Source organism: Lissotriton vulgaris, unplaced genomic scaffold, assembly GCF_964263255.1.
Source record: "Lissotriton vulgaris unplaced genomic scaffold, aLisVul1.2 SCAFFOLD_6911, whole genome shotgun sequence".
Classification (NCBI taxonomy): Eukaryota; Metazoa; Chordata; class Amphibia; order Caudata; family Salamandridae; genus Lissotriton; species Lissotriton vulgaris.
This window is the reverse complement of record NW_028243730.1, coordinates 76,232-91,000: the sequence shown is the minus strand read 5'-3', so window position 1 is coordinate 91,000 and position 14,769 is coordinate 76,232. Positions and strand designations below refer to the sequence as shown.

General features: G+C 49.9%; 1 protein-coding gene across 1 annotated transcript in view; it reads left to right on the top strand.

Annotated features, from left to right (window-relative positions):
• Window positions 1-1,278: 1,278 nt before the first annotated feature.
• The window catches only part of LOC147668245 (treslin-like), a gene marked incomplete at its 5' end in the record, with an annotated part of 63,487 nt that continues 49,996 nt past the window's right edge, over window positions 1,279-14,769 (top strand). The window contains one exon of the mRNA XM_086948673.1: window positions 1,279-1,573. Coding sequence (XP_086804799.1) covers window positions 1,279-1,573 — 295 coding nt within the window. The remainder of the gene's footprint in view (window positions 1,574-14,769) is intronic.

Here is a 14,769-nt window from a genome sequence, read left to right as displayed (position 1 = left end):
GCACACGCACACCACGCACACACACAACCACGCACACAACCACGCACACAACCACGCACACAACCGCACACCACGCACACCACACACGCACACGCACACCACGCACACACACAACCACGCACACGCACACGCACACCACGCACACACACAACCACGCACACGCACACGCACACCACGCACACACACAACCACGCACACGCACACCACGCACACACACAACCACGCACACAACCACGCACACCACGCACGCACACAACCACGCACACCACGCACGCACACCACGCACGCACACAACCACGCACACAACCACGCACACAACCACACACACAACCACACACACAACCACACACACACACTACACACACACACCACACACACACACACATATCTATCTTATCGCCCTCACTCTATCTTATCTATCGCACCACCACAGCATCACTCAGCGCCACCACAGTATCAATCTGTGCAACCATTCAACAACAACTGGTTCAAATATTTTCTCTCAATGTTTCAAGCTTTATTACAAATGTCACAAAAAGATGTTAATATTTCACTTCTGTTCTTGGATTTTCGTCACAATAAAATACACTGAACATAATCTTCACAAAAGTTATTTACAAAAGTTTAAGCTATTGTCATTATAATTTACAATAACTTTTATTTAAGTATTATTTAAAAAAAATTAAAAGCCATTGGTATTTGTAATATCAATACATCTTAGTCACGTAAATACAAAACATGTTGCATTACAAATGCTATAGGTGGCACATTTGCAAAAGATAAAAGTATTGGCATTGTAAATGACAAAGCTATTAATTTCGCTATTTTCAAAACCAACACATAAATAAAAAAATTGTCATTTACAAGACCAATAGCACAAACTTTCCTAATGCGAGACCTATTGCATTGCAAATGCTTGTTTTCAGTGAATTTCTCACGACCTTGGGTACGCTTCGTCTCTTGGGAGAAACTATTCCTGTGTGCTGGAGGCGGTAACAAGGATATATATATATATATATATATATATATATATATATATATATATATATATATTCCTACTTCTCACTGAAGTGGTGTTTAATCATGGCACGCAAGCCCCTCAACTCCCCTTTTTTTCTCTTTATGCAAAGGGATACTCTGATGTTTGTTGTTTGTTGGTTACATTTTATAACCTGTAGTGCTATTTGTTTGCTTGAAATTTTGAACAATGAGCACATATTACTATTCATTTTATTTGAGTTTGCAGCTCTGCTAACTTGGTATTCTAAATCATTTCAGGTTTACGATTTTCCAGATCATGTTGGCTACTGGACACTGTCTGAACAACTTCAGTTAGTTGGAGGCAACATTTTGCCTTTTGAAACCTTTTTCCACTGTTCACGTAAAGATTTTTGTCTCCGTCAAGAAGATGCAAATCAAACTGTTCGCAAAGGGAACACGGGACCTTCTAAATTCGAACTATGCCTTCCAGACCTCCCGTTTGACTCCATTTTAAATTGTGTGCTCTCCAATGACCTTGACTACCTTGCATCATTCCCACTGCAAGAAGGAACATTTGGCTTCGTAAGACAAGGTAATTATGTGTCATATTCTTTCATTCTGATATTTGCTAAAGTTACTTTAATCTGTATTTACTGTATGAACCTTCTTTTGATTCTTTTCTTTGTTGGCCAAATGTTTCGATTCATCTGGAAAATAATCCAATTCTTTCAGATCATTTAGATATGTTGACGCAAAAGCATATTCACTTGTGAATAGGTAAACAAGTACAAACTGGTGCTGTCCATAAAGCCTCCTAGAGTTTTGTGGTGTGCGATACTAGCCCAGGTAAGCACAAACGTACAGATGTTTTCTCATTCTCTGTGCGCATGATTCCAGCTTGTTGAGTTATTATTGTGAGTGTATTTTTTATTAGGTCTCGTGACCTACAATGCGCGCAAGCGCATTGAGGGAACGAGAATTCAAGTGGCGAAAATCATCGTCAAACCAAGGGCTTTCAGCCCCGCGGTTTTCATGCAGTTCACGTGAATCACGTGATTAAACATGCACGCGCATCGGCAGCATTTCTCCTGCAGGCTCGCAAAAGGCTCTCCTCCCTTCCCACATCAAAGTCATCAATCACCCTCCCACAGGCTTCCCCAGCGCTGCCCCGCCCCCTGCTTCACGGCCAAGAGGCATCCCTCCCCACATCAAAGTCATCAATCACCCTCCCACAGGCTTCCCCAGCGCTGCCCCGCCCCCTGCTTCACGGCCAAGAGGCATAGGTGTGTGACATACTTACACACCATTGTGCTCTTATTTTTTGTCCGGTGTGGAACTGCAGCAGCAATATCAATAGCACATTTCTTTTTTTGCGATGCTCAACATCGACACAAAGCATTGACCTCTGCCAAAGGAAACCAGCATTGTCAAAAACAATAAGTAGCTGTTCATGTTTTTTCTTTTTTTGTAAAGCAGATGCCAGTAATTTACTTTCATACCTATGTTTTAGCTTTCTCTCTCCTCTACCCGTTCGTGCACCAGGAACTTGATGTATTTTCCTTTGTTAGTCTCTCACCGCCCCCTGCACAATGAATAAACGTCCTCTTAGGCCCTCGCTATACCTTTTACCACGTCCCCTCTTTTTGCCTTTTCTCCCGCTTGCCCATCCATATCCCGCTGACTTGTTTTTATCGTTCTTCTCCCTCAGCCTTTGCCTTGCCCTTCACCCCTTTCTCTGTCCATCCCTGCCGTTGTCTTCCGCTCGACCCTCCTTTCTCTCCTCCTACCACATCATTCTTCTCATCCCTCCCTCTGCTCCCCTCTTCTTTGCCCTCGCCACCAGTGATTGATGCTGATCCCCGCCCTGCTGCCCCCTGCATGCCTCGTGCCCTCATTAGCAGTGCAGAGCAGTGTAATTGTCTCTCGATAAAAGGCCTGTTTACGGGCGGCCAGCCTGATGCTGGTGCTACTGTAAGTGTATTGATTACACTGACGATGTAGTTCATCATTTTCCTAGCATTGGCTGCTTAACTCCAAGCCAATAAGATATGTAACAATTACAAATAATAATCACACTCCATTAACCAGTGTCTCTTGGTATCCTGCTTAACCTGATGCGACAGTCTTTTTCCTGAGCAGTTGTTTCCCAACAAGGAGTTCACACATTTTTAATAGGCAGCCAGGCAAGTGCCTTTCCAAAAGCAATCTCATTTTTTAAAGACTATAACAGTTGAAGATTTCCCAAATCTTAGTTCCCCCGCCTTTGCATGTCGGGTCTTGCAGGCGAGGTCTAAAACACCTATTGCTCGGAAACCTGGAATATCCCTTTTACCCATTGGTAGGATTCTTTCAGGTTTAAAAAATCGCAGCCCTTTACGTCCTATGACTTGTTTAACTAATGGTCCTATCCCAAAGTCTGTGCTCCAGCAAGAATCGGTCCACATTCCTTTTCTGATATTTATGGTAGAGGTTGCCGAAATGATTTTTTCAGTTTCGAGAATTGGGTTGCCTGTACAGTTTCACTAGATTGATCTTGGCTACAAAGGTTTTGGCGGCATCTTTCACCCATCACCCCATTTCATCATGTTCCAATGTTAGAAATCTGTCTCTTTGGGATAGCATACAGGGATAGAATTTCTCTTCTACAACCGGGCATGTTTTCGAACGTGCAGAACTAAGATACTATTCACTGGGGTACTTTCTACCAGTGGCATCCATAGACCCACGCAGCGCCGCTCGCACCCACGCAGCGCCGCTCGCACCCACGCAGCGCCGCTCGCACCCACGCAGCGCCGCGCGCACCCATGCAGCGCCGCGCGCACCCACGCAGCGCCGCGCGCACCCACGCAGCGCCGCGCGCACCCACGCAGCGCCGCGCGCACCCACGCAGCGCCGCGCGCACCCACGCAGCGCCGCTCGCACCCACGCAGCGCCGCTCGCACGCACGCAGCGCCGCTCGCACGCACGCAGCGCCGCACGCACGCAGCGCCGCTCGCACGCACGCAGCGCCGCTCGCACGCACGCAGCGCCGCTCGCACGCACGCAGCGCCGCTCGCACCCACGCAGCGCCGCTCGCACGCACGCAGCGCCGCTCGCACCCACGCAGCGCCGCTCGCACCCACGCAGCGCCGCTCGCACGCACGCTGCGCCGCTCACACGCACGCTGCGCCGCTCACACGCACGCAACTCCGCTCACACGCACGCTGCGCCGCTCACACGCACGCAACTCCGCTCTCAACTAAGGACCACTGTAAAGGGGCGGGGCATACACACAACCCAACACAAGGGGATCCTCCTCAATCATGCCCCGAATGAACATGTACCGCCCCTGTGGATCCAACCATTGTTGCAAATGTACATACGGGACCCTGTGGTGAATTAAAACTGCTACCCCCCTTGAACCTTGCGTAAACCCAGCATGAAAGAACTGCTAGAAGCCATAGCGCTGCAGGCAAAGGACCTTGGAACCCATCAAATGGGTTTCCTGCAGCAGAAGGACATCCGCTCCGGCTCTCTTGGCCTGACATAGGACAGCCCCCCGTTTGATCTTGTCCAGGACCCCACGCATATTCCAGCTCACCACTCGGAGGGTACCCACGGAAACACGAACATCTACTGCCCCACTAGCCATCCGGCATCAAGCATGGTGTATTGTGAACAGGAGGACCCGGCAGTGTGCGTGCATATAGTGGCGTGCCCAGTGTTTTCCTGAAGAATACATTTTCCTCGAGATGCCTCACCTTGTGAGTTATGCTTCCAAGCTTCAGACTGGTAAGGTAAGCTTTTCCACAGCAATAGCTTTCCAGTACATCCAGGTAGAGCCATGCTGCTCCAGCTGTGCCTCTGAATATGGTGGTACCAGAGTGTACTTGGTACATAACGTTGCAGACGTTGGTTCCTGTTTTTCTGTGCATCATAGCCATATTTTTACAGTAATTAGGTCTGATCTCTATACTAGCGCTTTCAGTTTTCAAGCCTTGTCACAGAAACCACAAGATTATTTCTCATTTCTCATAACACTTGCAGTTGCTGTCTTGCATGAAAAGCTGGCTCCATTTTTGTGCCACTATTCCTCGAAGGAGAGCAGGAGGGCAATTTTGTTTCTGGCTACTCCCACAGGGACATATACATTAGGGGTCTACTACCCTAAAGGTAGGTCCACTGTAATGGAGCGATTTCTTATTAGATTGTCAAACCAAAAAAAGAGAAACTACTACTTAAGTTGTGAAGTCCACTCCTTTCTCAAAGAAACCGTCCCTCTCCCGAGACTGTTAAGAGTTTTAATGCTGTCACCCCCTCCTTACCCTCACCATCCTCCTGATTTCCATAGTCTTTGTCCTCTGAAATAATCTTGGTGCTGAAAAAGAAGGGATTTAGGTTTTCGAATCCTTCAGTGTAGAATCCCTCAATCACCCCTCCCCCATACAGGTTGAGGCCTTCTTGCTTGTGGAGCTAGATTTGTTTTGGAAGACCCTTCAACCCACTGATTTGCTGCCAAGAGGAGCTCATTCCTCCAGGCAAGTTGACTTTGGACAGTGACAAGATTTGAATCCCACCTAGACACCTTTTCCTTTTCATTCGGAGCAACCTTTGGGCGGATGCTGCTTTGGAACAGACAAAAATTCCTCTCAACGCAGTCTGCGTTGGCAAAAAATGATCTGTTTGGTGAAGGAAAACAGGCAAACTTTCATAATATTCCCGTGACAGAGCACCTCTAGGGTTCAGAGATTTGCCTGAATAGGAACTATTTTTCAGCTGTGCATCCTTTAATAAAGTTTTAAAGATTATGGCCGTACAAAGGATGATGAGATCTTTCACCGCAATGATGCTAGAGTTCTACGGTTCCTACTAATCTAGGAGGGCTGTGTATTTAGAACAGCAAAACCTCTTAATACAGAGACTGAGTCTTCCTATATAATCAGTAAATGTTGGTCTGTTTGGCTGGCTCTCATTACTTCATCTAAATTCCTAAACCTCCAGAGTTAAAGATATTGTTGGTAACCTTGAATGTGAGACTCAGACTGCCAAGGAAATCGTGGAAACTGATCTAACCTATTCCTTTTTAACTTTTGCATGCCCAAAATGTCACAAACATTCATTGAAAAGTTCTAATCTTTGCAAATAAAACATGAACTGCGATTGTAAGAAAGATGAGACATTATTGTAATGCTCATTATTAGAAAAGTGAAAATTACAAACAATTAAACCATGGTAATAACCTTGCTAATGTTACTGTTATCTATTGCAAGGCTCAATGCTAAAGAGAGCATATCGGGAGCACCCATCTGCACGATCTGTTGGAATGACCTAACCCTATACCTTGATAGTGTATTTTAGGAAGCCAAATTCGTGCATCCACAGATGCACCCCCAAGTGTACAGCTATCTTGCATATCAGAAGGTCGGGGACAGCAGGTAGGCATGCCAGCAGCATTCCGTGATTACTCTGGCATACTGTTACTAACATGCTTTAAATATTTAGAAGGCCAGCTAATCAAAGTTTGTCAAAAGTGCAGAACAGTGTTTTTATTAGACTGAAGCAGAAAATGTGCCTGTTTGCGAGCACATAAAATAAAACTATGCTTCGATCTGAATTTGTGTGACCCTAGAACTAACTGTGCAGACTACAGAGAGACAAAGCCTACCAGGAAACAATGCACAAAGCACTATTTCAAAATGAGGATAAGTTAGCAGGAGAACTAAAATGAAAGTTAAACGAAAGTCTCATAACACCCTCCCCTTTGTGGAAAAAGGGATGACTCAAATGGAAATGAAAATATGTGAAATATATAAAAAGCAGTGCGTTATGTTTCTTTACAAAGCCATTCGTTGTACATAAAAACTATAACGCAAAAAGCAGATGCCAAAAGCAATAAAGGCCAATTATAAATCCATGCAAACTAAGCAAAAATTCATATAAAAAGAAAATGCTAGTTGGAGTCTAAGACATATCCACTTTAAAATACGGAATCTCCAACCAGTACAGAACACGCAGATCTGGAATGTCGACAGGAAGGAACCTGCATCTGCAAAGATAACATCAAAAAGATCCAAGTGGCTAAGAGAGTCCTCTCCAGCCCAGCAGACGGCAGTCTCCAAAGAGGAATCAGAAGTCTCATGAATCTCCATCAGTAGCTCATAGTTAGCATATTGCAGCAAAGGTAGACAAATCCGTTCAATTCATTGTCTTTATTCGATCTCTCGAAAGCAGAATATAAATAAAATCATGCAAATATAACACACGTGTTAAAAGCATCCACAAATTGAAAAAAGGGATTATATATTAATTTATAAAGTGACAGTGCGTACAACTCGATTCCGATTCAAATCTACTAAGAAGGTGTAATAGGGTATGAGTTGCCAGAAACGTAATTTCCACTTTACAATATAAGAACCACAACACTTAAAAAGAGAACAATATAACATCTATCTAATCAGAACAACATGCTCCTTTTAGCTAAAATGCTCTTCATGAATCTAGCAACTGCATGGCACACACACTGGTCATTAAGTTGCAACAGATCAAATAAAGCAGCTTTGCACTTAGAGAATGTATGTCTGCGTAGGAGAGGTCATAACATTTTTCTTGTGAATGGCAAATAAAATTGACAGAAAAAAACAAAATGTAAAATAGGGTAACTAGATTGCTCATTACATGGACCAGTGCAATTAGAGGCAGAAAGAAACTGGCCTGGGGAAAACATATTAACCAAAGGAAGGAGCCTGACCTAAACCTTACCAACAATGTAGTCTCATACACATTAATCACATCTAATAAGTATGGGGCAATAGAAGGCACCATTTGAATAATGCAATAGTGTCGACTGTAGGTTTGTACACTTTCGTTAGGTCCCAGGTAACTTGTTTATGCTTGAGAAAACGGTCCTGAACCCAGTTTTTATCTTTTTTTCAGGATGGTCTCAGGACAAATGAGCGCAACCCAGTGTCGTAAAGTGGTCTCTAATATATTTTAAAAAACACAGTTGATGGACAGAATGTAGAACAATGTCATACATTCACCCCAGTACAAGGATCTGAGCCTAAATCCATCATTTTTTTGCAGTCCACACCACCCTGGGTTAGACACTGGCTATATGCAAATCAGCTCTGACCCTGTGCCTCATGGGAACAGTCCAGTCCGAACTACCAAGCCATGTCTTTCCCAGACCGGAATCAAGCATCCGAGGACTGGTTTCTGGCTATCAGCCTTCATCAGCCTGGATAGCTTGACTCCAGTGGTGTGGAGAGCCTGGGACTCACGTCTGAGTATACCCAGCACACTTGGGTGAAAATTGTATTGCTAACATTTCTATATTAAGCATGGTGTAGGTGGATTTCCTTTTTGCCATGATTTTCTGTATACTTGTCAAAATATAAGGGAAAACAGTTCAGTTGCATTTAAATATTTCCATAGTCCTCGATTTGATTTTAAAACCAGTGTCCAACTTAAATGTAAAATCTTAATTGAATTTGGCCATTTTGAAGCATAGGCATGTCATTCTGAATAATATCAATCTGAAAGACACGTTGGTTATAGATTCCTTACCTTAGAATATCCCCAGGCGTCAGACTGGATCCGGAAAATTTTGCGTAGCAATACCCATGCGCGCCGGCAGGCGTCGTCCGCGTTCGTCGCCGGCGTCGTTAGCGCCGGAATGACGTCGTCGGAGTACTTAGACGCCGCCCATGTGCGCTGACGTCCGTTCTTCTTTTTTCCGCGCCAGCTAGCGCAGATCCGGAGAAGCTCTACCTCTTAGTCTTTTTTGACTAAACTTTTTGATCATTTCTCTACTCGAGTCTTCGACTCCAACGGTGCCGGCAGGGATGCCCGGGTTAAAAGCCTGTTCCAAGTGCGACCAACTGATGTCGGTTACCGACCCCCATCGCCGGTGCCTCAAGTGTTTAGGCCTAGACCACGACCGCACTTGCTCCGACTGCCAGGGCCTGATGTCTAAAGCTAGGCGGGAGCGATCCCGCAAGCGACTGGAACTCCGGCAGTCGGCCCCGCGCCGCTCCAGGTCCTGGTCCCACAGGAGGTCGAGGGACCGGTCGCGGGGTCGGAGCCCTTGCAGCTCCGGGAGTGGACATCGGTCGTCAGGATCCAAGTCCTCAGGTAAGAGGCATGAGAGGTCGGAGAGACGTCATCATTCCTCCGACCCACCCCGACGCTCGCGCAATGCGGCCGGGGGTTCGGGTGACACCACCCACGCAGCTCCGACGGAGTCGCGGACGTTGCCACCTGCCCCACACCTTCGGGTCCCTGGGCATGACGTGACGCCTGAGGAGATCGAGCGGTACCTCATGGCCATGAAGTCCCTCCCTCCTCAGCCGGGTTCTGTGGCACCTCCGGGCCCAACGGCCCCGGCTGGAGGGCCTTGCGAGTCGGGTGCTTTGGCTCAAACGCCGCAGGGTGCTTCGGCCCCGGCGCCGCCAGTGACTTCGGTCCCGGCGACGTAGGCCCTCCCTGGATCCGCATCTTGATCCGGGTCGTCGCCGGTCGACCTCACCGGCGCCGGCAGTGCGGATGTCGCCCCCGGCGCCTGCTATGGGCGCCGTCCCCGATCCTACCCTCGGTCCGGTTCCGGCACCGCTGGGGGCCGCTCCCAACGGCCTTTGGAGATTTCTATTTCCATGAACAGGCCCCATCTGTTGTCCCTGAACTACAGGAGATGGGTGACTAGGGTGATTGAGAGGGGTCTGAGGACCCTCTGGCACGGGAGTGCCAGTCTCAACAGGACTGGACATATGAGCTTGGGGAGGCCAGTGGACTTGACACTTTGCCAGACACTAGATTTGTCTCCCCTCCCACCGTGGCTACGCAGGAGGGGTCTGCTTATAGTGTAGTGTGGGCGGCCAAGGCCTTAAACCTTGAGCTCCCCGTCGCCTCAGGACCTCAGTGAGGAGGTTAGTCCTCATGGCCATGAGGACTAACCTCCTCACTGAGGTCCTTAAACCGCAGGCAAGCTCCAATGAGCCTCTGCTGCCTTTTAATGAGGCCTTGTGTGACGTTCTTGTGGGCACTTGGTCCAAGCCCGCCAGAGGTCCGCCTGTGGATAGAAACGTGGCCAGACGCTATCGCCCGGCCCCGGGCGACCATTGCTTTTTGACCACCCATCCCACCCCCAAGAACCTGGTCATCCAGGCCTCCACTTCCCAGACCACATTCCCGATGGTTCCGCCCGATCGGGAATCCAAGAGGTATGAACAGTTCGGGAAGAAGGTGTTCTCGTCCCGGAGTTTGGGACTGCGATCAGTCAATACTGCATGCCTCTTGGGCCGCTACACCCACACCCTGTGGGACACGGTCGCGGACGTGCTGCCACAATGTCCGGAGGAGGCCCAGGCAAAACTCGCCCAAGCCCTTGCTGAGGGTCGAGATGCAGTGCGGTATTCCATCCGGTGTGGGCTGGATACCACGGACTCACTGGGCAGGGCGATGGCAACGACGGTGGCGGTTCTACGCCACGCCTGGTTGAGGTCCGCCAACTTTTCGGCCGATGTCCAGGCCACTCTTCTGGACATGCCGTTCGATGGCCGTTGTCTCTTAGGCGACAAGGCAGACCATGCGCTTGAGCGTTTTAAGGACTCCAGGGCTACTGCCAAGTCCTTGGGCCTCTCAGACCCACGCCAGCAAACGGGTGCCTTTCGCTCCTTTCGTGGCCACGGAAGGGACGCCCCCACACGTGCTGCCAGCCACGCGCCACAGAATGTTACGCAGCGCAGTGGCGGCCGTGGAAACCGCCGTAGCGGCGGTCGGGGACAACGGCGAGGCCAGTCCACACCTTCCCCCGCAACACTTGCTTCAAAACCCTCCTAGTCTGTGCTTTCAGGCCCATGTGACGCCAGTGGGGGGCAGGGTTCACCATCACCTCTTCCACTGGCGCACTGTCACGTCGGACAGGTGGGTGCTGCAAATCGTCCGAAGGGGCTACTCCCTCCCCTTCGAGGCGACCCCTCCAGCCATGCCACCGCAATTCCACCGAGGGGGATCACTTGCTACTTCTGCAAGAGGAAGTCACGGCCCTCTTGGCCAAGGGGGCCATCGAGCGTGTTCCTGGGCCGGAAGTAGGGTGTGGTTGTTACTCCCACTACTTTCTGGTACCCAAGAAGGGCAGAGGGGGCCTACGCCCTATCTTGGGCCTACGCCCTATCTTGAACGTCAACGGCTTCCTCCGAAAGGAGAAGTTCAAGATGCTGGCTCAGGTCTTAGCTGCCCTGGACCCCGGAGACTGGATGTTAGCATTGGACTTGCAGGAAGCTTATTTTCACATCCCCGTCCTGCCGGCCCACCGGCGTTACCTCCGGTTCACGGTAGGCCACGAGCACTTTCAATTTACCGTGCTCCCCTTCGGCCTTACCAGCGCCCCACGGGTGTTCATGAAAGTGATGGCGGTGGTCGCAGCCCATCTGCGCCGGTTAGGGGTATCAGTCTTCCCCTACCTCGACGACTGGTTGTTGAAGGCGGGCTCGCCCCAGACAGTTGTCAGCCACCTCCAGACTACGGCCGATCTCCTGCACCTGCTGGGGTTCTCCATCAACGTGCCGAAGTCACACCTGTGTCCCTCTCAGAAGCTCCTTTTCATTGGAGCGGTTCTGGACTCGGTGCAGTTTCGGGTTTATCCTCCCGAACAGTGGCTTCGGGATATTCAGGCTCTTATTCCGATCTTTCAGCCTTTATCCCGAGTCTCGGTCAGGTTGACGCTTCGGCTTCTGGGGCTGATGGCCTCCTGCATCCTTCTGGTGTCACGCCCGAAGGTGGATGCAGGCTCTGCAGTGGGAGCTGAAGTTTCAGTGTGCCCAGCATCAGGGCAACTTGTCCGACCATGCCTTGATCTCGGAGGGCACTGCAAGACAGTTGCAGTGGTGGCTCACGGTCCGCGATTGGGTCAGTGGCAGATCCCTCTCCCTAGCCCACCCGAAGCACGTAGTTGTGACGGACGCGTCCCTCCTTGGCTGGGGGGGCCACATGGGAGAGGCGGAGATCTGAGGTCTCTGGTCTCCGGCGGAGTCCCAGCTCCACATCAACCTTCTGGAGCTGCGGGCGATCTGACTTGCACTGAAGGCATTCCTCCCCTCTGTCCGGGGGAGTGCAGTGCAGGTGTTCACGGACAACACCACCGCCATGTGGTACTGCAACAAACAGGGCGGGGTGGGGTCGTGGACCCTATGCCACGAGGCTCTGCTCCTCTGGCAGTGGCTGGAACATCAGGGCGTGACCCTGGTTGTTCAACACCTGGCATGGTCCCTGAACGCCAGGGCGGACGAACTCAGCTGTCTGTGCATGATGGATCATGAATGGCATCTGAACTCGGACGTGGCGCAAGGCCTCTTTCAGCAGTGGGGCAAGGCTTGGTTAGATCTATTCGCCACAGAAGAGAACACGCAATGTCATCAGTTCTGCGCGTTGGAATTTCCAAGGCGGCACTCGCTCGCAGACGCTTTTCGCCGCAAGTGGAGTTGCGGTCTGTTGTATGCCTTTCCGCCTATACCACTTCTGCCCAGAGTGCTGAAGAAGATCAGGCGCGACCGGGCCCAGGTTATCCTTGTGGCTCCGGACTGGGCACTCAGCATGTCAGTTGATCCCCCGATTCGTCTGCCTCTTCAGGAGGACCTTCTGTCGCAGCAGCAGGGGCCGGTCCTCCACCCGAACCTGTCCAGTCTCCACCTACAAGCTTGGAGATTGAGCGGCGACAGTTGAGGCCATTTGACTTGCCTCCCGAAGTCTGTAATGTCAATCTGGCAGCCAGGCGTCCCTCCACAAAGTCGGTATATGCCTGCAGGTGGAACAGATTTGTGGCATGGTGCACAGCAAAGGCTGTGGATCCACTCTCTGCACCCCTTTCTGAGGTTCTCCTCTTCCTTCTTTCTCTTGCCCAGCAGAGCTCTGCTCTGGGCACTATCAAGGGCTACCTTTCTGCCCTTTCTGCCTTCTTAAGGCTGCCTGATCAGCCTTCCTTGTTCAAGTCCCCGATTGTAAATAGGTTTCTGAAGGGCATCACACACATGTTTCCTCCTGTTCCTTTCGTGATGCCCCAGTGGGACTTGAATCTTGTACTTAACTACCTAATGTGTGCTCCCTTTGAGCCGCTCCATAACTGTCCTCTCAGTCTTCTTTTTTTTTAAAACTTTTATTTGGAGATAAGCAAGGAAAAAGGAAGTGCATACACGATACATACAGTCATAAATGGCCATCACAGTGGTACGACATATGCAATAAAAGTCCCGTGTACAGAGTGACAAAGCAAATAGTACACATAGCAACATTTACATTCACATAGTATATAGGGGAATGATGATCCAGGTCGCACAGTCAGAGTGATGTGACGATACAGTGTGGGCATGTTCTGTTGGCGAAAAAAGAAACAAAGGAAGAACAAAAATAAGGGCCAAGGCCTGACTGGGGCACGATCTCTATTGCCACAATCCGAATGACACACAAAGAGGCATATCCCCCCTAGGTTCGCAGAAAGAGGATGCAATGCAGCCCTCCCCCCAATACCCAAGGACCAACAGATGTAGAATGAAGTACCAGCACACTGTGTTGCCGTCAGCCAACCCCTACTCGGTCCTCGTGTTCAGAATCAGAGTCCTGCACAGCTCTAGTTAGGAGGTACACCTGAAGCGGGCTCCAGAAGTCCCTGGGTTTGCAGCTCACAGGCATTAATTCAGAATATACATTTTGTTGGTCCTGACAGTATATGAGGTCATTCAACCAATCCTGGAAGCGCGGCACCCTGCCACGACCCCAGCAGCAAGCAACCCTACGCTTAGCCAGAAGTAGGGCCACGTCGACAAATCTGCGATGAGAGGCAGGTACGTCCTTAGAATAACCCAGCACCATCACTACGGGATCAAACGGTACCCCATCGTCCGCCATAACCTGCAGGGCCACATGGACCGGAGACCAGTATTCGAGTACCCCTGCACAATTCCAAGCCAGATGCAGAAAGTCAGCACCTTCCGCTCTACACCTAGCGCATCTGTCATCCTCCGCTAAATGAAAACGAAGTTTCCTCGCCGGGGTGTAATAGTACCTCTGGACAAATTTATAATGAATGATTTTCAAGCGACAGCTGGAAGAAACTTTGGCCGTGAGTTCGCAGCAATACTTCCATTGCTCGTCAGTAATAGGGGCTCCCAGCTCAGCAACCCACTGCTCACGCACCCGATTGGACGGGACAGAGTGCTGCCGGCGAATAGCACTGTATAATTTCGACACCAGGTGACGCCCATCTGAAACCAAAAGCACATGTAGGGGGAGGGTGACCTCCGGCTCCGAAGGGAAATCCAGCAACAATGCGCGCATGCCCTGCCGCAGACGAACATAATAAAACAGCTCCAAAGGGGAGCAGGCAGTAACTCCAAAGAAATGAGCCTGGGTACGGAAGGCACCTTCGTGAAACACGTCACCCCACGTGAGATTACCGAGCCGCCTACACATTCGTTAAAACCCCGTTTCCAACAACAGAGACAACTCAGGATGATAGGACAGAGGCAAGGCCGGCGAGTAAAGAAAGGAGACGCCCAGCAGTCGTGCTACCCGTTTCCAAGCATCCACCGTGCATGTCACCGTCGTTCGAGGCGTGTCCACATCTGACACATTGCCTAATACTAATCCCTCCAATGGGAGCGGATGGGCAACCCAATGTTCAGCCGCTATTTGGGGCATAAACGGCGTGGGGCGCATCCAGCGTTTGAGCGCTAAGATAATAAAGCTCAAATTCAGGGACGTCGAATCCCCCATCAGAATAGGGCAGTGTAAGGGTAGACCAAGCCACCCGCGGCTGTT